Source organism: Heloderma suspectum, chromosome 15 (genome assembly GCF_057233095.1).
Source record: "Heloderma suspectum isolate Gila_16-S chromosome 15, 16-S_ref, whole genome shotgun sequence".
Taxonomy (NCBI): Eukaryota; Metazoa; Chordata; class Lepidosauria; order Squamata; family Helodermatidae; genus Heloderma; species Heloderma suspectum.
In genome coordinates this window covers 14,680,926-14,708,835 of record NC_139472.1, presented here as the reverse complement: position 1 = coordinate 14,708,835, position 27,910 = coordinate 14,680,926, and the positions used below count along the sequence as shown (strand labels likewise).

General features: G+C 43.2%; 1 protein-coding gene across 3 annotated transcripts; it reads right to left on the bottom strand.

Annotated features, from left to right (window-relative positions):
- Window positions 1–466: 466 nt before the first annotated feature.
- On the bottom strand, window positions 467–27,910 carry CDC42 (cell division cycle 42). 3 transcript variants are annotated; one of them, XM_084822203.1, is made up of 6 exons: window positions 27,844–27,910; window positions 18,530–18,671; window positions 13,862–13,934; window positions 11,908–12,017; window positions 11,207–11,404; window positions 467–5,457 (listed from the first exon to the last, which is right to left on the bottom strand). In XM_084822203.1, exons 2-6 carry the CDS (start codon window positions 18,632–18,634, stop codon window positions 5,368–5,370), a joined length of 576 nt encoding a protein of 191 aa, XP_084678329.1. In that variant the 5' UTR covers window positions 18,635–18,671; window positions 27,844–27,910; the 3' UTR covers window positions 467–5,367. The 3 variants fall into 3 exon arrangements, with proteins under 3 accessions (XP_084678329.1, XP_084678331.1, XP_084678330.1); XM_084822205.1 differs by lacking the exon at window positions 27,844–27,910 and adding an exon at window positions 19,709–19,883 and having other exon boundaries at window positions 2,016–5,457; XM_084822204.1 differs by lacking the exon at window positions 27,844–27,910 and having other exon boundaries at window positions 2,016–5,457; window positions 18,530–18,673.

Genomic DNA, 27,910 nt, shown 5'->3' with positions numbered 1-27,910 from the left:
TCCAATTCTCTCAGTACAAAAATAGCTCATAATTCAGGCAGTGCAATTTAAGCAAGAGCAGCTCCTCACCTATTAAGCCAAGCAAACAACACATTTTAATGCTAAAATGCAACAATTGTAGGAAGTGTTGGCCATCGGTTCCGTACATGGACTCCAAGGGGAAGTGCTTTCAATCAAGTTTGAAGTACACTGCTCATGCTAAGGCCAAAGATATGCTTTTCAGGCATCAATAAGCACAATGATATACTATGTAGTTAAGTAGAGGGTGTTTAGTTCCACACACCTAACAACTAGGCCTTTCCCCAAAGTTGTGACCAATGAAATCTACGTATCAGAGCACAGTGTCCTGGGAACAGGTATTGCCCATTTACATTACAGGGGGAGAAAGTATGCATAAGAAAACTAGACAACTGCCTTGATATTCATTGTCTTTGTTCAATTACTGTGAAGCAGACAAAAGACAGACAAGGAACAGAAATTATCTTTATTACTGTTCTGTCTCCATTTTAGTATTGTAAATTGTAAGCCAGTTTAAGGGAATTCACAGACAGATGTAAATAACGAAGTTCCCGGAAAAGGGAAGAGAGCAATTGGGGGGGGGGGGGGAGATGTAGAGGAAAAAGATTAGGATCCAAGGACATGCATCACAAGGTAACCCCCAAATCACCCACACAGCTGAAGGACAATGTACAACTTTACTTATAGGAACTTTTACTAATGATTACTAGTACTGAAAAAAATGCCCACGTTTCCTTACTGCAACCACAACATTCAGCGATTTGGAAAACAGCTCAGTTCTGCTCGGACCAATTCAAAAGCCACCTGCTTTGACTTGGGTGCAATTCAGAAATCCAAGTCTACACGCCTCCCATTAACTATCATTAGAAGTAAAAAAAAAACAAAACCCAGCTATAACCTTTTTTCTTTTTGTCAGAACTGGATGAATTTTGCAGGCACTGCCGTTCTTTATGAGGGGAACGTGCGTGCCAAATTTCAGACAAATAGCTGCAGGGGGGCTGTGCTATGCACCTTTTAAAATATATTTCTTTCAGAGAAAAAAGGAAATCACCAATAACGTTCTTATTTCTTGGCAGAACTGGATGACTTTTTCAGTGATGGTTGCCCCTTCTGAGGGGAGCAACCCTGCCAAATACAGGGAGATTTGGCAAGAGCAGCATTTACAGTTTGGAGGTTTCCAAAACAAAAACAAAAAAAACCCACTTACTCCCCTATGTTCTGAAAATGACAGAGCATAGAGGTGGCTCTAGTTAAGACAGCTGCAAAGTTTCAGAAAGAAGTAGTGTTTTTTGTGGGAATGTTAAGATTTGGGGGGGGTTATTCACTTTCCCTTATCCCCCCCCCCTTCATGTTTTGGGGGGAATTTGTATGACAATGGCATTTCTCGCAGAGTTCTCTCCCTAGGCAAGATACATGTAAACTTTCAGAAAGATAGATGCAGGGGTGTGGGAGTTATGATGAATAAAAAGAGCTTAGGACTTTTTGTGTTTTCTGCTCAATTGGGACCAGAAAGTGAAACAGCACAGAGGTGGTTGATGAAAGGCTTGAACATCCAGCATTTTCCAACCAAGCACCCAATGCTACAACCCTCCCACCAGGCCCCGCAGACGCCACCAAACCTGCAAACGTCCCTGCTCCAAGGATAGAGAACTTACAAAGCACACTGAACACAGGACTTCAACTTCACTCTCCCAGAGCACTGAGATTGGACGGTAGAGCTGCCTGTCATAAAACTACATTCCAACCCTGGCATTTTCCTTATTTGGAGAGTTTGGGGAGAAATGTACCAGGTTTTGGACAGTTTGTGTCCCTTCTCATCCGAATCTTCAGGAGTGTTCAGATTTGGGCTGCTTCAGAGGAGTCCTGCTTTGATTCGGACAACTCCCAAATCAGCCGAATTCAGTTCAGGATTTGGCTGAATCCGAGGCACACCCTTACTGCAAATATTTACAAATAAAGCATGTTTGGCATTTTTCTTCACCTTTTCATATTTTTTTCTGTTGAGTGCTGGTTAGAGAAAACATATCTAGCTTCTGTTCGATCTGGATTGAAAGCATGTTACTTAAGAAGGCTCATCAGCCCACACCCACAAATCCATTCAAATCCACAAAGTGTATGGTTTGGTAATATACTCACCTGCAACTCTCAACGCCAAAAACAAAAACACCTCAACACGCAAGGGTTTGTTAGGGTGTGTGTGTTTTTTTAGATAAATGTACTTAAAAGCATCAGAAGCGAATTTTGTAACTGAAATGTGATTCAGAAATTCAGAGACTCCTTCTGTGATAACAGCGGAAGGTGTGGGAAGACAGCCACAGCAAGCAGAACTCCCATTCCCCATTCTGTTTCTGTAGGATAAACAGGACTCTAATCAGCTCTACTTGAGCGTCCATTAACAGAGGGTGGCTGCTATGCCACTCAGAACCAATCTAGAATGGGATGCTTGCCATGGAACAGAGGGAATTTCATAGAGGTAGTAGCCCCCATTTCTGTTTTTCATCCCCAGACTAAGTGATTATCCAATTATTGAAGTTGAACAAAGGGGGGGGGGGTTGCACCATTATACAGCCTCCTGTTCTCTTAAAGAGCAGACATCATAGCCCAGGATTAGTTTGATAGCCACACTTTGGACAGAGGTTTTCCTGTGACAGTTCCTCAGGCCGCAGGAGGGTCAGCAGCAATCAGTTCCTCAGGCAGGCTCAGTAGCAAACAGTGGTCCTCCTAAGCACAGCTACGGTGCCTTCTTCGTTCAGAAGCAGCGACTTCTGATTCACCTGAAGCCTGGTCACAGTACAGGTAGCATGAACAGGTAGCAGTTCCTCTAGTTAAGCCAGTTTTCTGAAATGTAATGATTGCTGGCCAACATGATTACAGTTCCCCATCACGTGTGAGGGGTTCAAGAAGCACAACACATTTTCCACAGCAGAGTCTATATAGCTATCTGGGAATTGTGCAAGCACAGAATCTGACAGACTGCTCTTTCTCAGTTCTTGACTTTCAAGCATTTACAGACTTTGAAATAGCAAAATACACCGTATGGACAGTGCCCAGTGAAGACTCAAAAATCCAAAGGGAGCAAGGGCATAATCAGATAGGAGGTCTGCTTATTTAATAACAAATTCTAGTTTGTCGCTCTGCTTGCTAAAAAAAAAAAAAAAAGCCTCCAAATGTCAGAAAACGTTGGGTCTTAGGAGTGCCAGTTACAAACTCCAAAACTGGACTTCTCTAGTAATGCTGTCAGTATTCTGCACTGAATAGAGCATCAGCTAAACTAAGGTCCTTACTAGAACATATTTAACTGAAAAATCCAGTGTTGGCTTGGAATACCAGAGTATGATTAGCTATTTGGCTGAATTAGTATACAGGAATTGGCCAAACTGCAACCAACACTGGTGTAAGATACAAAGACATCACAGTAAGTAATCACTTTAAAAATGCTACCACAAAATTACAGTAGAGTAGGAAACAAGAGCCAGAAGACCTCTCATTTTATATTTTGAATGCCTTCCTCATGTACTATTCCTCTCAGAATTCATTCGAGATGTGTTACTTCAAACTAAGCTTTAAAAAATGCTTTAATGGTCTCCTTCAAGCCCAGAGTGCAAAAGGCTTTTCATGGGCATTCCAAAAGGTTTGTTTGTACTGTGTATTTTACAACAAGACAACCCAAACTTCTCTTTTGAGGAAAGGATGCCACATTTAGTCTCTTAAATCCAAACTACAAGCAAAAACTAAACAAGGGATTGTTTCTTTTTCTAAGCTGAAGAATTCTGGAATGCACAAATAATAAAATGCCCCAAGTTCACTAAGGCAAAAAACCCGCTCTATCTATAGAGCCTTGGTGGCAGTGACTGGAAAGATTTCAGTCAGCTACTTTCTGAGCATGAAAAAACTGTCCAAGGATCCTCTTGTCAGCAGGGAAAGGAGGAGAGTTTTAAACTGGCTGTGGGAAGGAGATCCTGAACTCGTCACAGCTGAAGATGATTTCTAAGTGGGCATGTGCTTATTTTAAAAGATATGGAAACTAAGGCATCAGTCAAGGGAAATAATTTTTTCTCAGCCGGACTTGTGAAGATACTTTTATGTTTAATACATCTGAAAAAATGCATATACAAAGAACTTAGACATGGAAAAAAAGCATCAGTTCAACACTAACGAGTCTACAAGAATTAGAGTCTGGGAAAATTGAGAAGTATTAAGCCGGAGTATAGTTCTGGTAAGATCCCTACTAACACTGGAGTCAGAGACCCTAACATGATCTGTTATACTGAGCAACAACCTGGGAGGCCAGAGCTGCTGGCACATTTAGGATACTTTCTCTACTGGTTCCCAAGGTGCCATACTGAACATCTTTCCCCCTCCATATTTTTTTCCCGGATGAGGCATGTCTCATTCCCCTTTTCTTCAAAGAGAATGCTGAACCGTCTTGTGGCACAGTCAGCTTATTAGCTTCTGACTTCCATTGCAACAGGCAAAGGCCATGAGGATGGGTTTCAAATATATCACTCATGTTGCTGAACATCAGAAACCTCTGCTTGCCAATCGAGCAGCTGGGTGTTAAGCAAATCCATCGAACTGAGTTGACATTACATTATGCAGTTCTCTCCTTTCAATGAATGCCTAATGTTTTTCAAGTTTTGAAAATTACCTACAAAAAATTAGTAATTGGCAGAGTTGGGTTTGCATGGGTGTGTGTTACACACAAAAGCTTTTGGCTGAATACATAAACAAAGGGCTCATTTACATTTCGTGTCTTGAAAGGGAAAGATAGAAATTTCTGACCTGCTTGGAGGAAAGAAAGGTAAATGGATCCAAGGCAACTTCAGAGGAGATGCAGATTAGAAGGATGCACTACATCCCTCTTCAAAGGAGCACCAGTTTGGGACATTTTCATTTCCCGAATCTGTTCCAAGGACTGAAACCTGCTCGCCCCCAGACTGCAAGCTGGCCACAGAAGATCACAGAATCCAAGTAGTGCCAGCTAACATGATGGGACAGGGCCTGAAGGCTACAGCCTAACAATTAGTCTGTTACAGAGAAAAAGTCACCACAAGCATGCCTGAATTTTAAAAACAAAAATTTAAACAGTAAACAAAAAAAATCCTAGTACTGATCAGTGTTTGTTGAAATACAACATTATTTTTTTTAAAAAAAAATTAGTCTAACTGAAGGGCACTGGAGAAGAGCACTAACATTTGCATCTCACACAGGGAGCGTATGGAAGAGGGTGCACGGCATTTGTCATTATTGCAAAAACAAACTGGAAAATCTGAATCTTTAGTTTGATTTCAACATTGCTTTTAGTATGACATCAACACCAGCTTTGCAGAAGGGGCCGTGAAGGGATGTTCATAGCAGCACACACCTGCGGCTCTTCTTCGGCTCCGGAGGCTCCAAGGCAGCCAATATCGCCTCGTCAAATACATTCTTTAGGCCTTTCTGAAAAGGGGCAAAGAGAAAGGGGCTGTCTCATTTTCTGGGTTATTAAAAGCAATCCGTGTTTTAAAAAATCCCACAAAGACAAATTCAAATCAAGCAGCGATGAGCAGGTTCCTGCAGTAAAGCAACATTCCCTTCTGAGTGTTCTAGATATTTAATTGCTGAACTATGTTGACATATTTATTGGGTTTTTTAAAAAAAAAATGTAGAACACCTGACATTTAAAACCATAAAATAATTCAATAACACTTTCAGCCTGGGTATCAAGAGATAAAACACATGTACCACTGCATATGTGCGTGCTAGTCTGATATAACATTTCATATGCCAATGGAAATGCATATGCACCATGTTGAAAAAAAAAAGAAGAAATGGTTCAAAGAAAGGGAACAAGTGACACCCAGGTTAGATCAGCAAGCAAACAAGAATGAAGAACCCTTCAGCACAATTCAGTCAAGCTCCTGTGACATACCACATGTTACTGAACTAGCAAAGGAGGACTCTGAAGCAGTGAACGGTAGTAGAGTCCAATAATGAGAAAATGAACAAGTAGATACTAGAGTGTATCAATGTTAAATTGAAGCAAATGAATGCAAACAGGAATAATGCTTCATCAGGCATTTATATAAACAACTAATTTTAATTTTTGAAATGTACGGTACTACAATTGTGTGTCTTTTCCTTCCTTCAGACAACAGAAGTCAAAAAGTATGACTGTTTTAAAAGAAAGCTTTACATTGTACAGTTGCAAGCTTTGAGAATGAATAAAAATGTGTGCTACTAGGTCACTGAAAACAGAAGTTGGACATCTGTCAAGCAGTAGCAGGTACACCGAAGTTCCTTCCCCACCCCCAGAGGACCAACAAATACTCCACTACAGCACAAAAAGCCAAAGCAACAGCAAGCCCCACTGCACAGAGGAAAACCAGAGAATCCTTCACCATTTCAGCATCACTTGCAGGTCACCATGTCATGTACAATCATCATGCAAATACAATTAACAGAGCCACAAGAGAGAAAAAGTGAACTGCACATTACTTCTCATTTGGATATTGAAAAATCTTACCAGATCTTCACTTATTCTGTTCAAGTTTATTTTTAAATGAGACCCTTAGTCCCTTAATAACCTAACTCAGAAAGCTACTAAAGATCCAGCAACCCAAGAGGCAAAAGGTTTACGTGAGTCCAGTTCATGTTCCATAGCCATAACAAATTGTATAAGCAGTTTCCAATTCAAAAGCTAATACAGAGTTTGCTCTAAGACATTAAGTAAAGACACAGCTTCTTTCAGTCAGGATGGTTTTATTTGATTTTCAACCAACTTTCTACAGCAGCAGGACAGAGGAAGCAGCAACAAGAAAGGAAAAAGAGGAAACTGTTTAGAATATACAGCATTTCCGTTTGGGTTGAGTTTCCGGAGGCTCGAGCGCAGCTAGGATAGCCTCATCAAACACATTCTTCAGACCTCTCTATAAGACAGAGGGGAGGAGAAAAAAATAGCAGCAAGGTTAGAGGATTAGAGAGAGAAAGAGAGAAAGAGAGAAAGAGAGAGAGCATTCAGGATAAAAGTGGTCAGCAAAGCAAATTTACTTTGTTACAAAGTAGATTTTGAGGGAAAGAGGAAACAGGCACAGCAGCAAGTTAGCAAGAGTGCTACATGAACTGAGATCCTCATTTCTGTGAATGAAATATTATACTGCCTCTCTTTCCAAAGGAAGCTTCTTAAGTTAGGACAGACTTGGGAAGGAGTTCCCTCCTTTTGTGTTACGTCTCAAAACTGCATGCCCTGCTCCAAATGAGGCATTATCCACTCAGGAGAGCGTACCCCCGACACTACCACTGCCAAGCAAGCCACCTGGCAGTTTCTTGACTGAAGCCACGCCCTGCCAGCTCAGCTGCAGCCCCTTCACATCATGACAGCACTGTCATTTGGCAGCAACTACTGCTGCAAGTCAGCTGGGCTAGTTTCAGCAGTAGACCCTGTCCATGCAGCATGGAGGAGACCCTGGGCAAGATTTACTGCTGATGTAAACGTTGGTATTTCGCAACACTGGCATCTCAGGAAAGGATGGAGATGGATAGAGCCAGGCCACAGTGCAGCATGGCCCAACTCTTCACTCACTGCTCCAATTTCTCCAGTTTATGAGCAGCAAGGTAATCTCTCTCCACTCACAGGCCCCGTTCACAAGTAACACCACCATTTTGAATATGCAACCTCCAATCAACCCAATTGGGAGTCGCTCCGTGACATACGAACCCAGACAGTAAGGGTTAATTGTGGGTTAAACAACTGAACATTAACTTCACAACAAACTGTAGGTTAACTTTGGATTGTTTAATCCAGGATTAACCCATAGTGTCCAGCTTCACATGTCACAGAGCAACCTCTAATCGGAGGTTGCATATTCAAAATGGCAAAGGCACACAACCCCGGCAAATCTTGGGTCATTAACCCACAATCTCCCACCAGCACATGTGAAACGGCTCACAGTTTAGTAGCATGTCCTGCCAGCTATAGACACCTAATTCATGCAAGTTTAGCTGCAGAAAGAGATGATTCTTCTAAGAGGTGTTCATGCATAGTTGGAAGACTGGCTATCAGTAGGTCTGTTCAGTAATTCACATCCAAGAGACCATTTCCCCAGTACTATGTTGTCTATGTTCATGGTTAAGACAGCTCCTCACATGTTTTCTGAGATTGTTACTGAGTCTAGAGAAGCAAGAATTACTGTAGTTTGCAAACCCTGGTTTCCACATGAGCACACCAACTTATGAAATTGTACATTCTGGTTATCATGTCAACTACAGCAATTATAGCCACTGAAGTGATTACAAAGGTGAGAAATTAGAAATGGAATCTCTAGATGACTGTGTGCACTAAACATCAAGCAAACAAATGCTTCTGTCTACAACAGCGCACAAAGTACTGATCCGCAATGACAAGAGGGACTTCTAAGAAAAGAAACAGCAATTCTAACAGATTGCTACTGCTGCAAACTGACAAGATAAATATTTGTAACTGAAAGTGGAGGCACTGATTGGACTCACCTAAATCTACTGTGATATATGCAGTCGCCAATACTGAGACACAGATCCTGCAAGTATGCATCTTACCGAATGACATCCCCGCCCCCCCAGAAGAGAGAATCTTCCATTATCTACTTTAGACATTCATCTTGCTTTGAACAGTGGTTTTAGGGAAAGCTTTCAAGTATGTTTTAAAGTACTTTAAATTCATAATTAGACCAGGGACAAAGCTGATTTCCTACGACAATGTGAAATATCCAACTGCCCCCTCCCCATTTTTATCAAGGTGAATTGACTTAAGCCAAAGCAATTTAAACCACCAAAAAAGAAAAGACCAGCTTAAATAAGATGTTGCATTTAGATTTCAGATAGCCCCTAAACAGAAATGCATAGTAGTTGCTCACTGTAGCCATCAAAATATGATTTATAACTGAAATTATGCTATATTTTAACTGTGATTTCTTAAATATTTGAGTATTTTCATCATTTCAGAAAATAGACTGAATAGTTCTCTTTTCAGTAAGCAGTATGAAACATTGCTTAGTGAATAGAGAACTAATACTCCTTGACATGATAGGAAGTAAATTTTACACTGTTTGGTGCATACAGTCAAATATTCATAACTTTAGAGTTGAGCAAGTTGCAGAGGTTTAAGTGGTTAGATGTCATGGAACAGGTTTACAAAATCATCCAGGTCAATTTAGCTGATTATCCTCTAGGGACACACAGAAGATTTCCTACAACCAAAAGTACATCCTAATGCCTGCTGCAATCTTTTGCCAGTCCCATGACATATCATGACTATAATAATATAGTAAATCTATTGCACCAGCAGGCAGCTATTTCCCCCATGCAATTTATTTGATCCTGGGTCATGTGTGTTAAAGGAACAAGGATTCACTTCTAAGCATGAGATCTGCTTTAATGTGCTTTTTTAAACTTCCATTTAGACCCAGTTATTTTTAAACAGAAGACTGCTACAAGTAAACTTTGAAAAAAAAATCCAAATTTAACTAAAATAAAAACAAAAAGGTTTTCATCCATCCTGTTTCGTACAGGGGCTTTCCCAAGAACACAGTTAAGAACGTTTAAAGGGCCAATACTGATGTTAACACTAAAACTTCCTCCAGGCTATGGTATAAACTCTGCAGGGTTGGACAACTTGTGGCCCTCCAGATGTTTTGGCCTAGAACTCCCATGAGCCCTAGCCAGCATCGCCAATGCTGGGAGTTGTAGGCCAAAACATATGGACGGCCACAAGTTGCCCACCTCTAGCATAAAGTCATGTCAAAGGACAAAATGACTGCAGTCAAGAAATACAGGTCAATGGAAAGTTAGTTATCCATAAGAGAACAATAAACGCAGCCCTTAAGGCTTTCCTTTCAATCCCAAATTAAAGAATAAGATCATAGTATATGTACATATAGAATCTCGATCTTAATATAGATTTCCATGCTTTACTTTATATTTTGCACTTCAAAATGCCAACATCCCTCTCCAAAACATTTCCAAGTGCAAGTGAAAGAAGAGTCCCACTTGAAGAATTATGCACAAAATTCCCATTAGAATGTGTAGTGAAAGGTGGTTCGACCAAAACTTCAAGCAAGGATCCTCACAAAGAAATGTCTTACCCAGCAATGGATGGGAGTACCTGGTGGCCACAGCTCAAAGCTATATTATGTATCATCATGACCAAGTGATAAAGAAAGTCAATGCCAAACCCTAATGCTGTTCACAGAATTATAACCAGAAATATTTCTAATCCTCTTCTTGGTAGCATCTCAGTTCTAAGCCCAAAGTGCTATCCAAGGCACACAAATTATTCAGTCTTTCAGCCATGTTTCCCTTATACCACTGCAGTCCTTGCTCCTTAAGTACTAGCAAAAAACCCTGTATGCCCCATGAAAATAAACCATGCGTAACTACTTAAATCCCTGAGTGTTCCCATTTTCTGAAAATGTTTCATAGTTTTGGTGTAGTACCTTGCAACAGGCAGAAAGGGCTACTCAGAACCTTAAAGCAGTTAATTATTTGTGTAGGTTCACTATTATGGCTCACATATACCATCAAGCAATTAAGTACCATCCGACTTCCATACTATCATTAATACTTCACTAGTAAACATGCACTAAAAGAGAGTAACTATTAAGTGGTCAACTATACATCTTTAGATGTCAGTTTACCTTAACTAATGGGGTCTGCTGTGCCCAAATACTATATTAAGAAAACAAGTTAAAATGTTTAAGCTGAGGTGGAGAAACCCATCCAATTCTAGCCATGCTTATATGTGGATTATGTGGGACACTCTTGAGTTGTCAAATGTTACCAGCCACTTGTTTCAACTAGTCTGTGTAACTCTTGTATTTGAATTACTCATTCTAACATCTATGGAATACCAAGACCCTGTGATGTTGAGATGAGCCAGACTTATTTGTTATTAGATTTCTAATTAGTATATGACAACAGATATAACTCTCCTTGCAAGATCCTTGTTTGTCCCATTTGCTCAATGATAAACCTATGTTGGTTTGTGTAAGACAGTAACTGCAGAATACTTGCTAGCTTTCAGAAAGTTATTTCTAGAACCTACATAGTCATTAGCAGTTTAATTCTTCCTATGCAGACAATCGGAATAAGATCCTTACAGAAAGAACTCACCTACTTCCCACTGCTAAAAAAGGAAGGAACAGTAGTCCAGAACACCATAAATGAGAAACCTTACCTGTGTGAGTGCAGAGCATTCCACATATTTGACAGCCTTCAAGTCCCGTGCCAGCTTTTCAGCAGTCTCAGGAGTTATAGGCTTCTGCTTATTCTTGGCAAGTTTCTCAATTGTTGAGGGGTCATCTCTGAGATCAATCTGGGTCCCAACGAGCAAAAAGGGAGTCTTTGGACAATGATGAGTGATTTCAGGTACCCACTGAAGAGAAGATAGAATGTACTGGTCAAAATGCAAAATTCGTAAGATCGAATAGCAGAAGATATTCTGTAAAGACTTAACAAGCCTGCTCACACATCACAACAGCCCACCATGGGTTAATTTACCTGCGGGGGCTGTCACATTATGCCAGGCACTCTTGGGTGCCATTTTTGCACAGCCCCCAACAGGCACCTCGTTTGCCATGGCTTATTGTATGAACTCAGGCGGCAGAGACTGTTTGAGGGTTAGACAATGCTCAAATAACAAATGGCTTGTTTTAGGGTTATTTGAGGGTGGCTTAACCCTCAAACAACCCCTGCCACCTGGGTTCACATGACATGGCATGCCACAGCAAGCCAGGCACCCATGGGCACCATGCAAAAATGGCACCCATGGGACATGGCATGATGCAACAACCCCTGCAGGTAAATTAATCCACAACAGGCTGTCATGTTATGTGAACCAGACCAAAGGAACTGAATTTGGGATCAGAACATACCCACCTTTTCTTTCACATTTTCAAACGAAGATGGTGAGACCACAGAGAAACAGACCAGAAACACATCTGTCTGTGGATAGCTGAGGGGTCGTAATCTGTCATAGTCTTCCTGTCCTATAAAAAAGAAAGCACTAGCATCAGTTGCCTTTTATGGGGACAGTGTGTCTACAATCATGTCATCTTTTCAGATAACTATGCAGCCAAAAGTATATGTAAAGGGCTAAACATCTAACACCTGTGCTGCATAAGCAGAGAGTTTTAAGGAAAATAATACTACTGATGAGAACCCACCTCCTCCCCGCCCGCAGTTATCTTCCTTCCTTTCATCTGCCCCAACTCTCACAACTATGGACTGACCAGAGAAGAGAACCTCTTTCCATCCAGGACACTGAGTCCCAACTGGAAACCACACCAGGGGCTGCCTTTATTATTTTATAGACCTGTGGGATAAAAATCCTAGAATAAAATACAGCCTAAAGTTTCAGATTTTCATATCAAGGCAGGATGAAGCTGCAATACCGATTTCATAACTGGCAAGAGTCTGACTTGCTCTAACACCAAACAGATAAGCAACAGCAATTCTCCACTTCCTCCAGAGACAAAGGAGCCTCTTACTGTACAAGTGATGCTGCCATACAAGTTGCTAACCAACCTGTGACAAACAGCAACTGCTCCCTGCCAAGCAGAACATGGCAAACCACAACTCCACTATAACCTCCCTTCATGTCTGTTTATTGGTCACAGCAGCTTATTCATGTGCACCACCGGTATTGCACCAATCCTCAGTGTTCATCCCAGTAGTTTAAAACAGGGACCAGTAACATTAACCAGCCTGTGCTTCATCTTTCAACCAAGAAATATTGTAAAGCATCATGGAGGCCAGGTATTTCCCCCTGCCTAAATGCAGAAAAGGAGAAATAGTGCACTGAGTGCAACCAGTATGGTGTTCCTGGGATGGAAACAGAAGTATGCACATTTAATATTTCCGCCTTGATAAGTTGACATATGTTCTTTATAAGAAATGGCGACGACATCAACATACTAATAGATTAGAATATCCACTGACTAGCTGTGAAATATGAGGTGTATAAAAAAGATATATGCCTCCAATACGATAAGCCTTCCCCCATGTACACAAACAATTCAAATCCACTCTTCTACTCTTGCCATTACACTGATGCCCTAGCCTCTACCTTTCCTTTCTTACTTCCCTACGTTGTCTTGTCCTATGTCCATCACACTTTCTCCCCATTTCCCCACAAGGAAGTGCTTTCTATATTGGTTCCACCTCACTCCTAGCAGCATCCCTTCCTGTACAAAATGTGTGTCTCATTCCTACATTATCAACCCATTTCACATAGTCACAGAATGGTCTGACCTCAAATAGCACCTAAGGAGAGGCTAAGGAAAATAGTACCTAAGGAAAGGATGTAGGATAATTAGAGATTGGTCTCCAGCAATATTGGAAAATATTGTTTTGGGTAAATGCAGTAACATTCTGCATTTTTTTGGTACATTTGACAGCTGGAATTTGATTTAAACCTCAAAAGCCAGTCAAATTGTTACATACGTAAAGCTAAGTCACCATGGGTTAACTCACAGGTTGTTCTAGGGTTAACTCACAGGTTGTTCTAGAGTTAACTCACAGGTTGTTCTAGAGTTAACTCACAGGTTGTTCTAGAGTTAACTCACAGGTTGTTCTAGGGTTATCTGAGGGTTGTTTAACCCTTGCATAACCCATGTCACCCAGGTTCACATGACAAGCCACGTTGCACACCCACTCCAGCTTGCATATTCAAAATGGTGGCCGGCACACACCATGAAGCCCCACAGATTAATTAACCCAGAGTGGCTTACCATTATGTAACCGGCCCACAGTGTCTTGGGAGTTTATATAAGCATCTACAAGCCTATCACCTGCTTTCTCCAAGGCTGAATTAACAGAAAAAAGAACGTACCTGCTGTATCAAACAGGCCCAAGGTATAAGGCTCTCCACCAATCATCACTGTTACAGCATAGTTATCGAACACCTGGGAGGCAAAAAACAAGAAATAACCTTCCAAGCATGATCCATACAATGTGAATCTGTGTTCAGGAGCAAAGCAGCTGGATGAGTCCATTGATCACTTCTGGATGCAGTGACATTTAAACCAGCACACCAGCCAGCGAAGGGAAACTTGCGAAAAACAACTATCTCCCTCAAAGTTTGCAGTTGCTGCTGCCACTGCTACTGAACCAACATGCAAAATAATGCAATCTATAGGCAAAGAAAGTTAAAATGCCAACATGGCCAAAACAATCCAGGTATTAAGGTCCTCAAAGGCCTTCTCAGGGTCCCTGCACCGAGTGAGCAAGGGGGAGGTGGGTTGACTCATGACAGGGCTTTTCTGCTGTGGTGCCTGGCCTTTGGAACTTGCCAGACACCATCTCTTATATTTTCATCATCTAACTTTTTATTTAGGAGATTTAGAGATTTTGACTGATGAGTTTCTTTGGCTTTCTAGACGTTCTTCTGCTGTCTTCTGTTTAACTGCACTAATTTTTATTGACGCAATATTTGTTTTAACAAATTGTAAGCCACTTTGGGAGGTTTTATGCCTAGAAAGAGGTAGATAAATGCTTAAAATAAATAGCTGCCTATCATGGAAAACGTTGATATCTCAGTTAAGAACAATGACTAAACATTAGTTGTTCACCTTAAAAAAAAAAAAAAAAAAAAGCCTTCTCCAAGGCAAAATACATTAAAAAATGAAGGAAAAAAACCCCTAAACCAGGTGAGTAGATGTGAAACAGTTACCAGCTGCTTTTAAGTTTGTAGTTTCTTAAAATTTAATCCATAAGATGGTTACAAAAGGATAAAATATTCCTAAAGCACAGAGATTAAATTTAACTTGCAGTACTACATTTCCTGAGAGAACTCCAAAATGTCTGACTGGTCCTGGTAGACAAGCAAAACCTTGTGATTACCAGGACCCTGTTCCTCCCCTTGTCTCTGACCTTGGCACACAGGCCAAAGACAATCCCCACTTCACTGATTTGAGCAGAAGGATGAGGACCCTCCCCACAGTTGGTGCTCAGAGCATCTTCGTTGCCCAGGGTCAAAACAACAACCCCAGCCTTCCTCTTCAGCTTGAGGATGAAGGTGGGTGTCTTTCCCCAGGTACAGCATAACTGCATGGACAATCCCCAGCTCCTGCCCCGCCCCAAGCTAGAGAGGCAGGCCTTCATGAAGGGGGCAATAGCACATTCAACATGGTGAGCAGAACTGTGGCTTCTTGGCTCCCAAAATGTGGAAATGAATACAATGACCAAACTATGGAAATGTATGCTGACAACATGTGCTGCCCATCCAAGCTCAGTTTGACTAACCAAGTATTTTTTATTGCCACACATGGTCATTTTGATCTCATCGGAAAACAAGCGCCAACAACTGCAAAGTTGTTCTATTTTTCAGGATAAACAGCATAATGGAATCAAGTTCCTCAATGGGCAGTTACAAGGCAGGGAGAGAAACAATGCCTGGTCAGACTTCACATCATCCTTAGCCACTATTAATCTTCCTTGCTCAGTACTCCAACAATATATATCAGTGTAGTGACGCACAGTACATTTCAAACATTTATAACATGTTCGTATACTGTCATTTGAAGGAGCTCAGGACAGCATGCATCAGCTGGTTTCCTGCAGACGTTTTGTACTAGAACTCCCATCGTCCCTAGCCAGCATGGCCACCGGTCTGAGACTATAGGAGTTGTAGTCCAAAACATCTAGATGGCACCAGGCTAGGGAAGGCTGGAGTACATGGATAACCACCCCATTTTATCTTCACTAACAACTTGTGAGGTAGGCTGAGCCAAAAGACTGTGATTTGCCCAAGATCATCCACAAACTTTGGTCAACACGAGCTAGGTCACGGCTAAGCATCCAGCTCTCAACGGTCAATGCTCAATACTTACCTACTACACCATGTGTGTCCATACACACATACACAGTTAAAGGATATAATTGTTCCCAATTGCCTAAATTAACGTGAAACTTTCAAATTTGAGCAGATCATACAACACTTTAGCCTCCACCTTCCATTCCCAGTATCCTTGCCATGATTCCTTGGTTCAGCAGTAGCTACTGCCTTCCACAATCTAACACAAACAAAGATTTGCAATTCGGATAGTTTTCAGTATTTACTGTATTTATTTACTTAAAGCATTTCTGTAGCGCTTTCCATCAAATCAGATTTCACGGTGGTGTACAACGACAGAGATAATACACTATTTAAAACTTAATACAATAACACAGTAACATCAGACAACCATCATAAAAGTCAGCAAATAAAAATTACAAGGTAGCCAGGGGGATTACACCAGTGAAGATGCTTCAATAAACAGATACATCTTAACTTGGCACTGAAAAGATTGTGCCAGACGTACCACTTTAGGGGGATGGGGGGCATTCCAAAGCTGGGGTGCTACCACTGAGAAAGCCCCCTTCTTTGTGATTGTCAGACAAGCACACATCTGACAAGACACACACATGGAGAAGGGCAGGGGTGGGGAACCTCAGGCCCATGGACTGAATCCAGCCCGCTGGGAGCCAAATCCAGCCCACTGGGGTTTCCCTAGATGGCCATGCCACCTTTCCCCAGCCACCAGTCATTTGGTGGTGTCCCAGCTTTTGTGTATTTTCCCCATTCTAAAAGGTTAAAATGCCATGTGTAAACCTTGGCTACTGGCAGTAAGAGCTTTAAGCCACAACATTACTGGTATTTTTTGTATTTTTGGCCTCACCCCGTTTGTCTTTGGCACCGCCCTCTTTACCTTCCGCACTGTTCACAACTAGAATGCGGCCCCCAACAGGATCTCCAAAATTTAGTTTGTTCTTCAGTCTGAAAGAGGTTTCCCACCCATAGTGCAGGGCTCCAGCAGAATAAGTTAATCACAGATAGATAATTACAGTTCCAATATTCTGTAACCATGTACATCTCTCATATCATCTTGCCTAATTCAGCTCTGTCTATTATCTTTCACATGTGAAAAAATGGTATTAACACACAAGAGCTCAAGAAGCCAGCTAACTCTTTAGAATTTTTTTTTAAGTGTATTTCAATCTATGAAAGCCTTCAGTTCTCTGAAATTTATGGAAATACAGATGGAAGTTCAAAACTGGAAGTTACTGATCTTTCAGAAACTGGTTCAGATTAGAAAGAGACTTGAGTTCAATATTCTCAAGGATATTGTTTATTTTTAAGTCACATCTGAGTCTCATGTGGCTATTTTTTACCACAGTTACTATGACATTCACTGTGTGTGGTGGTGGTAAGTCACTAATTAGTTCAGTGTTATTATAAAATTTAACTCAACATCCATATTTACTTATATTCTTGAATACCAGTTGTGACTGGAAGCAGTCACTAGTTTTGCGTTTTTTTGTTCCAGAGAATTGGGATCAGTATCAAAAGGGATCATAGCTTTTGATGTGTATGCTCCTCCCACAGCTGCCTCTGATATACTGGTGTTACAGATCTTTGTATTGTTTTGGGGTAAAACTGGCTGTATGGAGAGTAGGCTTTTTCTCACTCCAGATACCTGCCATGATATTGATAGTTTCTAGCAAAAACTAAGGTATGTTCAGGTATCTTTGGGCACTGTAGCTTGCTGCTCCATCTCTAATACTGGGTACATTTGTATTTATTGTCTGAACAAAACTAAGGCATTTATACTTTTAAATTTCATAAATACCAGTTACCAAGAACTACAGATTAGTGTGTACATCATGCATTTTCTTTTGGAAGTAAAGTTTAGATCTGATATGAAAGTGGGTATTGAACACATTTCAAATTTTCTCTGAACAGTTTCCCTATGGCTTTGAAGTTTCCAGAAGTTTTACATCTTCGTAGTGTCTGAATGGCAACAAGGGAGAGCAAACTGGAGATCCCATCCATACAAACTGAGAAACAATGGTCTCAGAAAGGGGCTTAGGGAACAATCCTATTGGGATAGGCAGCTGCCTCCGAACTCGGAGGCAACCACGGATCCAATGCAGGGCAGGAGAAGCGCAGAGGGAATCGTCCCCTCCATGCTTCAGCCACTCTGCATTTGCAGTCTGACAGCCAATTTCAGCTGTCTAGCTGTGGGAAGGTGGAGCAGGGGAGGCAGCTGCCAGATGACACATAGGATGAGTCATACCAGCATTTCAGCCTTCCCCACCCCGAAATTCCCCCAGGAGCGCCCCGTTTTCACCGCTCCATGCTCCTCTTCCAAGCGCAGAGCTGTTCCGAGCTGCCTGCAAGGCAGCGCAGGAGGGGAGGGAAGGTGAATTCTCCGGGAGCCAACCTCGGAGCGCGGGCTTCAAGGTCAGTTCCCAGAAACCGACATATCCTATGGCTGTCTAGCCACCAGCTGGCAGCCATAGGATTGCTCCCTTACAGACTGTCCTTGCAGCAAGCTAGGAGGAATACTGTTCCCCCAAAGAGTTACGGTAATATTGATACAAAAGGGTGGTAGAACATACAGAACACAGTGCCAACCCAACATCAGAAATGTGTGTACCACCATAGTGTCTAATAGGGACATTTCTCTTCTCATATTAAACAGTAAAAAAAGGGGGGGGGATTTCACCCTTTACTCACCGTTGGTACATATTCAGATGGGAATTTGTTAGTTGTGTAAGAAATGAGAAGACATGTTTTACCAACAGCTCCATCTCCCACAACTACGCACTTAATTGTCTGCATAGCTCAAGCCTTCTAATGTGTCAGGTCCAAGATTAATCTAGAAAAGAAACAATAGCAAGTCATATTTCTGTTTGAACAGTGGAAAATATTTTTCACCACTATTTTCACAACTTGAATACAAGCACCCCAAGAATTTTGGCCAAATGACAGTTGAAGTAGAAGGTGAAAGAGACCAGAGATTTTCAAAAGAAATGATTTTCATCCATGTATCTGCTACAAAAAAAGCCAATTGAATAAAGGTTTCCAAGTCATGTTCTAGCTTTGTGTCCTCATTGCTTGGAGACTCAGGGAAGTTTCTTGCGAACACAAGGGATCCTCTTGGTGGAGGAAGCATTACTCAAAAGGTACTAATGCATGATTAGCAAGTATTCACTCCTTAATACCTCCTTATGATTAGACAAAGTTCAGGACCAGGGAAACTAGTATTCGCACAGGTATCTTGATTTTATACAGTTTTGTTTCTGAAGCAGTGATGCGATATACAGCTCTACCCACATCAATAATGTTTATCTAATCAGAAATTCAAAGGTCATAATAAGCCCTAAACTACTAATTCTTGTTGAGCTTGGGACCTTAAGCCTATATACCATGTACCAAGGCTAGAGGCAGACTTCTAACCACAAGCCTTTTCCTTCCTGTTTTGCAAGTAGGCATTCAGAACTTACAATCACATCCCAGCCAAGAAAAAAGAACCCTAAGCTATTGGATGTACAAATTAACTAAGATTTTTCAAACCTGAAACCATTTCTACAACATAACAAAGAACATGCATTTCACAGCAGCTCTTTTTTGCCTGTTAAGAGTGCTGAAACCTTACACGCATTTAAAATCCCCCGCCCCCCAATATGGACTGGTCTAACATTCAGTTCCACTCTACATTGCTCTTCATCAGTTTCCAGGTATGAAAGAAGACAAACCAGATTCAGATCTTCTTGCTATTTCTGTGATGAAAGGTTAAAAGTCGTTTCGTTGAAGCATTTTGACACATCACACACACTCCGCATCTACCTCCCTTAAGAAACACTGAGTTTCTTACAGCTGCATGCTTCCTTTATCTAAATGCATTGTTCTTACTTTTGTCAGCACAGATATACACTGACTGGTGAGGTCACAGCTCCCTCCTACTGTTGGGGTGTGTTCTCCTGTGAGTCACTGTACTTTGCCTTGCTCCTTTTCTCTCTGTGCTTTCCAAAATGTTTTGCAGAGAGACACCAACAAGGAAGTAGTGCTGGAAAAGTATTATGGACTACTGCAGGATAAAGTAAGATGGCAATCATCTAATTTGCCTTTTAGCAGTCAACCAGCAATAAAAAAAAGCCTTGCTAACACTTGTCACCACCCTCTCATCAAGGTATATACCTTGTTAGATTGAGTCTTTCCGTAGTAGTTCCGCTATGGCAGCACAACAGCAGCTACACTGGGCATTCTGATGCAGCTTCATCCCTTCCAGCACAAGCTATGCACCCCACTATGTGGTATAGTATCAGCAGACTTTCCTTCCCTCACAACTGTCACATTTCACCTAATTCGTAAGGTGTTTCTGCAAGAGTTGAGTACTTCAATACTCAGACGTCACCACACCTAGCACCAAGTGAACTTTGTTAGTTTTTCCAACCTTAGCGCCCATCTCTTTTGCCGTAATAGGCTACATAAATATTTACGTAGCCTATCACGGCCAAAAAAAAAAAGGGAATGCAAATTGCGACTGCCATAGCCGCCACCATTTGCGTTCACTGTTTTTTTTTTTGGGGGGGGGGGGGTTTGCCGTGATAGGCTACATAAATATTTCTGTAGCCTATCACAGCAAAATACAGGGACACAAATGGTGGCAGCTACGGCAGCCGCCATTTGCATCCCTGCAGGATGCCCAGCGGCCAGATGTCCAGCTGCGGGCGGCCCCAGCTGGCGGCTTTGCGGAATTGCTGCAGAGCGGAGCTGGCCGGAGAGAATTTCAGGAGGAGGGACAGAGCGCCTCCCCCCCCACCACGGATGTCACCCTTCGAAAAGGTGACTTTCGTACATCCCTAGTACAGAGTCAGGACATGAACAAATTTTAACTGGCTACCAAGGTGAGCCCACATTTGCTATCCTCTGAAGGCAGCAGTATTCTATTTAGAAAAAAATGGAACAACAAATTAGCGGAGTTCAGTTTGCCCCCTTTGCTATGTGTAAATGCATGAAGTAAAACCATTTACTAAAAACCACATTTCAGAAAAACAGCTAGCACACAGAGACCTTGTTCGCACATGACGACAAACCATACTGGGTTGTCATTATGTGCAAATCCAGAACTATGGGTTAACTACAGGTTGTTAAACACGAACAACCCACATGAACTGTGGGTTTGAACCATGCGTTCTCATTATGCGCAAACGCAGTATTGTGAGTTGTTTTGCCAGACTACAGAGGCAGAGGACAAGAGTGGTAAAAAACAACAGCTACTTTATATGCCAGTACTGCAAAAGCAGTTGGGATTCAGGGAGGGAGAGACTGAAGGAGGGAAACAAACAACCCAAGGACTGAGAAAACAAAACATGTTGTTCAATCATCTGCCAGACACACCGTAATAAACCATGGGGTTAGCGCTACATGCGACCAGGCCAGGGTCCGCATGCTTGCTGAAATCAGAGAGGTATAGGGCATAAAACAGGAATATGAGCTCACGAAAGTAGGCTCCGCAGATGAACGGTGAAAAACAAGATGGCATGTCCTGGAACCAGGGTTTAGACACCAGTGATGGACTGCCAGTCCCCTGTACCCAGTATCAAGCCCACAATATATTTTACTCCTTGACCTGGTTCACACACAATATTATCCAATGGTTTATTTAACCCATGGTTTGTTGCCCTACTCAGGCACTGGGTTCACACAACACGCTAACCCATGATGGATTATTTTCCGGAACAATCGATGATGGCTTAGCGTGTTGTCTGCAGGATGTTTTTCAGGAGGTCAACTAAGTTGAGCCACAGAACGTTCTCCAAATGCCCTACTGTAGTAAGTGATAATTGCTCTGTGTGGACATGGCTTACATCAACGGTGGGCAGACATCAGGCTTGTTGGATCTACTTTTTTTTTTTAAATAGAATCCCAAGATCCACCAACCAGAGCCAGGTACAAAAACATACACTTAGAATAAAAGGATGGCTCTGAGCACATTCTGAGCTGAGGATTTTTTTTCAGTACCCAAACTGATCTGTGCTCACCATGTTTTTACACAAAAATCCACTCCTGGTTATCCGAACCTTTCTTCATTTCAGCAGCCTCATTTAGATGGGAAAAATGGTATTGCTATTGTTGAACAAGTGAGAGTTGGAAACACTTGCTTATCTACTGCACTTTACCCACAATCTATTAGTAAATAACAATCTACCTTCTGACTACCCCAGGATGTAATTTTTCTAACGCTATCATCTGTCAGCATAAATGCACCCCAAATATCTAGGTGAACTTTCTTGGCCACATACATTAACAGACTTGATTTATGGTTGAGAGTCAGTACATACTTTCAAGGTTAGACTAAGTGCTTCAGTTCCTAGCCAAGGAGGAAGACTACAAACAGTGAGCCACCATAGAAAGATAGATCTTGAACAAGGATATCACCACTTCCTCCTTAATTACTATGAAGGAAGCTACCCAAGATGCTTTCTATACCAAAACAGAGTATTATGGGATTCAATCTGTGCTAGATGCTACACAACATATATAATAAGTACTAGCTAATGTTTAACAAGCCCAATGTCAGAAAAAACAAAACAAAATATACTATAATCTGCCATATGCAGCAAAATTAGATTACAAAATAAAATGTAAATAAAATGATTTATATGGCTCATCTATCCATGACGGGAATAAATAACTGCTCACCACATACATACAGGCTAGAACAAAACTCTAAAAGGATTCTATAACAACATTTCTGTGGAGATGTCATTATTTCAATAGAACATGCATTTAAAAGGAGGCATACTTCTGGCTGTGCACCTAGAGAGCACCAGTAGTATATGCTTCCAAAGGAATTGGTCTGGAGACTAATCACTCAATACACAGGAGTAAATCTGGGGATAAGTCAATATGCTGATCCTCCACTCACTATCACAAAGTAGTACCTGATGGGAAGGAATTACCAGCACACTTTGCCAAAACAACAAACCCTGAATTTACAGGGTTTCAAAAAAGTTGTGTAAAAGACTGCACATTGTAAGACATCGCTCACGTTTGCCAGGTAACCATGTATACCAGAGGTGGACAACTTCTGGGAGCCATTTTTGCCCCCTGGGCCCCTGCTACAGGCTGCACAGTCCATGGGTTCCCGCCCCCACACACAAAAAGATCTGAAATTCAGTAGCAAACCACTCCGTAGCGCTACAGAGCACTATAATGATTACATTTTTGCTTATTTACAAGCTAAACTTAACCCCTTTGGTGCTCTGTAGCAAGCTAAATTTTGCCATTTTGGCACTCTAAAACTGATACAGGTGCCATTTTGGGGGGAATAAATTGTTTTTTAAAAAACTGGAGAGGCACTGGGGGGCACAGGCACTTTGCCCACCCCCAGATGTATACAGATGCATAAATGGCTGTGATGCAAGAGACGATGGTACTCTGGGCATGCACACACACACATTTCTAGAGATGTGGAGGCCCAGAAAAAAAAATGGAGACATTTAAAAATACTCATTTCAGACAGAAACAAGTCCCTGACAGGACAGAAAAAGTCCCTGAAAAAATAGTGTGGTGAGTTTGTTTGTTTTTCAATTTGACTTTTTTCTGGGGCTTCACGCCTACATCATCCACCTGTTTGAGACCTGAGAGCCTGCATTCAAGCCATGGGAGATATCAGCCTCTCCTTTGCATCATCTCAATGTCTGATCATGCTCATATATAACCATTCCCTCACAGAATCCAGGGCCTCCATTCTGGATAAGTAATAAAAGCTAAACATTTATATAGTGCTTTCAGAATGCTCAAGTTATTTCACATACAGTATTTCAGTAATCCTTAAAAACATCCCTCTAAAGCAGGAGTGGTCAACTCGTGGCCTTCAAGATGTTTTGGCTTACAACTCTTATCAATCCTAGCCAGTATAGCCAATGGTGAGGGATGGAAGATGTAGGCCAAAACATCTGGAGGGCCACAAGTTGGGCACCCCTGTTCTAAAGCAAGTAAAACATTAATAAAGCTACATCAGCTGTACATAGAACAGAGAACTGACTGAGCATATCAAGACAACTTCATATGCAAATTATTTGCAATGCCCAAGTCCTTTAGTGTAAGATATACATTCCATGCCATGTGATATGATTTTTGGATTCTTAACTTAAAAAAAGAACAATGTAAACAACAGATATTGGCATAATGAAGATATTGATCTAAGAGGTACCGAATTCCCTCTACTTACTATTGTCATAGGATACCAAGAATCACTACACTATGCCAGCTCTCTAAATAATAATATGAGTATTTAACATTTATAAACATACCTTTATAGCATTTAATATATTTTACATGCACTATCTCAACAATCATCAAGATGGATATTCAATATGCCATATTGTGAATGGGGTGGAGAGTTGAAGCCCCTTTGAGTTTATGGCAGAGATAAAATTCAAATTACGCATACCCTGATCTGTAGCAGAGTCTCTTAGCCCTGACACTACATCATTCCTGTAAGGTAGGCCAGTATTACTATTCCCACATCGCAGATAGGAAAATACTTAGCATTTTATGTTCGAAGAACTTACATTAACTTGTTGCAATTTTAACAGAGCAGTATAATCCTAATACACATACCTGGGCTTAGTATAGTAGAGCAAGTGAAATAATCACTCCCACCCACCCGTCCCGGCTGTCCCCCTTGCATCCCATCAGGGCAGTCACCTGTCTCCTCATTCTTTGTTAACAAACACATACATGGACAGCTAGTAATAACAATCCTGACTGGGGGAATGTCACAAAGAGAGAGGCTTGCCTAAATGCCACCTATTAAGTTCATGACTGAGGTGTAACTTGAACAAGGGACATCCCAAGTAGTCACTGCACTAGGGTTGTATTACAATTCCCATACTACAGATATTGGGGGGGGGGGGGGAGAATACCATCTAAGATATTTAAGGCACTCAGGTAGTCCATCACACACACAGTACAATCCAAACCCTAAAAAGTAGGCCAACAGTATCAACCCTACATTTCACAAATGGGGGAGCTCAGAAGCTGGAGCAGCCTCACTAAAGGCCACCTAAAGAGTTCCTGGCAGCAGAGCCAATATCAGAATGGGAGAGGCAAGAGGAGGCTTCCAGAACAGTAGATCAGCTTCTCTGCTGCCCCACCAGGTCTCACAAAAAACTAATAAATCTCAAGTCAGAGAATGTCCCATAAGCTAGGCCATTATTATTATTATTATTCTACTACAGTTCGGTTGGATAAACATTTGAGTTGGGTCCAGACTAAATTAGTTACGCCTAAGCCCCATCCTAAGTCACATTGTGACTAGCGTCCCATGGATTTCCATGCAACTACTTTTGCCTAGATCCAACACCTAGCTTTTAGAGCAGGGGTGAGCAACCTATGGCCTTCCAAATGTTTTGGCCTACAACATCAACCAGCCCTAGCCAGGTTAGCCAACAGTAAGGGCTGATGCAAGTTGGAGGCCAAAACATCTGGAGGGCCACAAATTGTCCACCCCTGAGCATCCACAACACTTCACACACATTTGAAACTGTTGCAATCCTAATTGAGAGGGCAGAATTATTACCATCATCCCCTACTGTAGCTAAGCCAAAGTATGTGTAACTAAAATAATTGCACATTTTATCCTGGCCTCCATTTCCATCTGCCAGTTGTCTTTCTCCCGTCTGTTTTCTAGATTGTAAGCCTCTGCCAAGCAGGGACCTGTCCATGGAAGCCCTCTCCCCGCCTTCAGTTTCCTTCATGTCCATTTTCTAGATTAGAAGCGCTTCTCATCCACTTTAAGCCCCTCAAGGACAAGGACCTGTCCACGCTGGTCCCCATCTCTTCCTTACATGGTAAGCCTCTTCAGGGCAGGGAACTTGTCCATGGGAACCCCAACTCTTCCTCCCCTACTGCTGTCTTGCTCAGATCTATTTTCTACGTTGTAAACTACATTCGGGCAAAGACCTGCCTCTCACACTGTAAGCCCCTGGGGTGGAGGGCGAGGAACAGACCAGTCCATGAGAATCCCTTTTCTTTTCATCTGTTTCTCCTCCTGTTTCCCTTTCGTCTTCCTACACTGTAAGCCTCCCCGCCCCCCTCCCCAGCACAGGGACCTGCCCCCGGGAACCCCCACTTCTTCCTGCTGTCTTCTGGGGGAAGGAAGAGATACAAGGCCCTGTCTATGGGAGCCTCCTCCTTTTATCTTCCTGCTTCAGTTTTGTATTTCTACACTGGAAGCCTCCCAGGGGCAGGGACCTGTGCCCTGGAACCCCCACTTCTTCCTGCCCTCTTCACGGGGGGGGGGGGTGGAGAGGGGATGCAAGGCCCTGTCCATGAGAGTCACCACTTTTCTCTCCCTTTCCGCCCCCAACTCTGCACCAAGAAGTAATAGGCAACAGCCAGCGCACAAGGGCCAGTCTACGCCCAGCAGGGAGGAAGACTAGGGCGGCAGCTAAAGATAGAAGCAGAGATGGGGGAGGGGGAGTTGAAGAAGAGCAAGGAGGGCGAGGTGAGGGGGGTGAAGAAGAGCAAGGAGGGCGAGGTGAGGGGGGTGAAGAAGAGCAAGGAGGGCGAGGTGAGGGGGGTGAAGAAGAGCAAGGAGGGCGAGGTGAGGGGGGTGAAGAAGAGCAAGGAGGGCGAGGTGAGGGGGGTGAAGAAGAGCAAGGAGGGCGAGGTGAGGGGGTGAAGAGCAAAGAGAGGGAGATGGGGGGTGAAGTGGATGGGGGGTTAAGAAGAGCAAAGACAGGGAGATGGGGGTGAAGTGGATGGGGGGTTAAGAAGAGCAAAGACAGGGAGATGGGGGGTGAAGAAGAGCAAAGAGAGAGATAGGGGTGAAGTGGATGGGGGGTTAAGAAGAGCAAAGACAGGGAGATGGGGGTGAAGTGGATGGGGGGTTAAGAAGAGCAAAGAGAGAGATAGGGGTGAAGTGGATGGGGGGTTAAGAAGAGCAAAGAGAGAGATAGGGGTGAAGTGGATGGGGGGTTAAGAAGAGCAAAGAAAGGTAGGTGGGGTGAGGAGCAAAGAGAGAGATGGGGGGTGAAGTGGATGGGGGGTTAAGAAGAGCAAAGAGAGGGAGAGGGGGGTGAAATGGATGGGGGTGAAGAAGAGCAAAGAGAGGTAGGTGGGGTGAGGAGCAAAGACAGGGAGATGAGGATGAAATGGAAGGGGGTTAAGAAGAGCAAAGAGAGAGATGGGGGGTGAAGTGGATGGGGGGTTAAGAAGAGCAAAGAGAGGTAGGTGGGGTGAGGAGCAAAGAGAGAGATGGGGGTGAAGTGGATGGGGGTGAAGAAGAGCAAAGAGAGGGAGATGGGGGTGAAGTGGATGGGGGTGAAGAAGAGCAAAGAGAGGGAGAGGGGGGTGAAATGGATGGGGGTGAAGAAGAGCAAAGAGAGGGAGAGGGGGGTGAAATGGATGGGGGTGAAGAAGAGCAAAGAGAGGTAGGTGGGGTGAAGAGCAAAGAGAGAGATGGGGGTGAAGTGGATGGGGGTGAAGAAGAGCAAAGAGAGGGAGAGGGGGGTGAAGTGGATGGGGGGTTAAGAAGAGCAAAGAGAGGTAGGTGGGGTGAAGAGCAAAGAGAGAGATGGGGGGTGAAGTGGATGGGGGTGAAGAGCAAAGAGGGGGGCTGAGGAGGAAAGCGGCGGGCGGGGCTGGCTAGGCTGGCGCGGAAACGCGGCCGGGTGTCCGCCCAGAGGCGGCGGCGTGGGGGGGTTCCGGAGCACCTCCTCGCACACACGCACCCCGAGCGCGGCGGGCCACGGGCGGGGCGGGGCGGGGCGCGGCGGGGGGGCGCGGCGGCGGCGCTCTTCCTGCTGGCGGCGCTTCCGGCCGCGAGACCGCCGCCCCTCCCCCACCCCCAGGAAACCGCTTCCCTCCCCGCCCCCAACGAGGCCCGGAGAGACGCGGAGCGCCGCCCCGGCGGGCGGGGAGGACGGGGTCGCCCGGCGGGGAGCGCCCCCCACGGCCGCCCCCTCGCCCGCCGCCCGCCGCCCCACCCCCGGGCCGGCCCGGCGCGGCCGCTCTCGCCCCAGCAGCCTCACCTCCGCCTCACAGGGCTCCTCCGCCGGGCGTTGGCAGCTCGCTGCGGGGTCTCCTCGCCTGGGCAGC

Bases quoted from the DNA above. Each gene is read 5' to 3' on its own strand.
- CDC42 (XM_084822203.1), bottom strand. From the start codon at position 18,634: ATGCAGACAATTAAGTGCGTAGTTGTGGGAGATGGAGCTGTTGGTAAA. The intron at 13,935-18,529 runs GTGAGTAAAGGG...TTTGCCTCCCAG, and splicing joins CATCTGAATATGTACCAACG to GTGTTCGATAACTATGCTGT. The intron at 11,405-11,907 runs GTGGGTATGTTC...TCTTCTCTTCAG, and splicing joins TTGAAAATGTGAAAGAAAAG to TGGGTACCTGAAATCACTCA.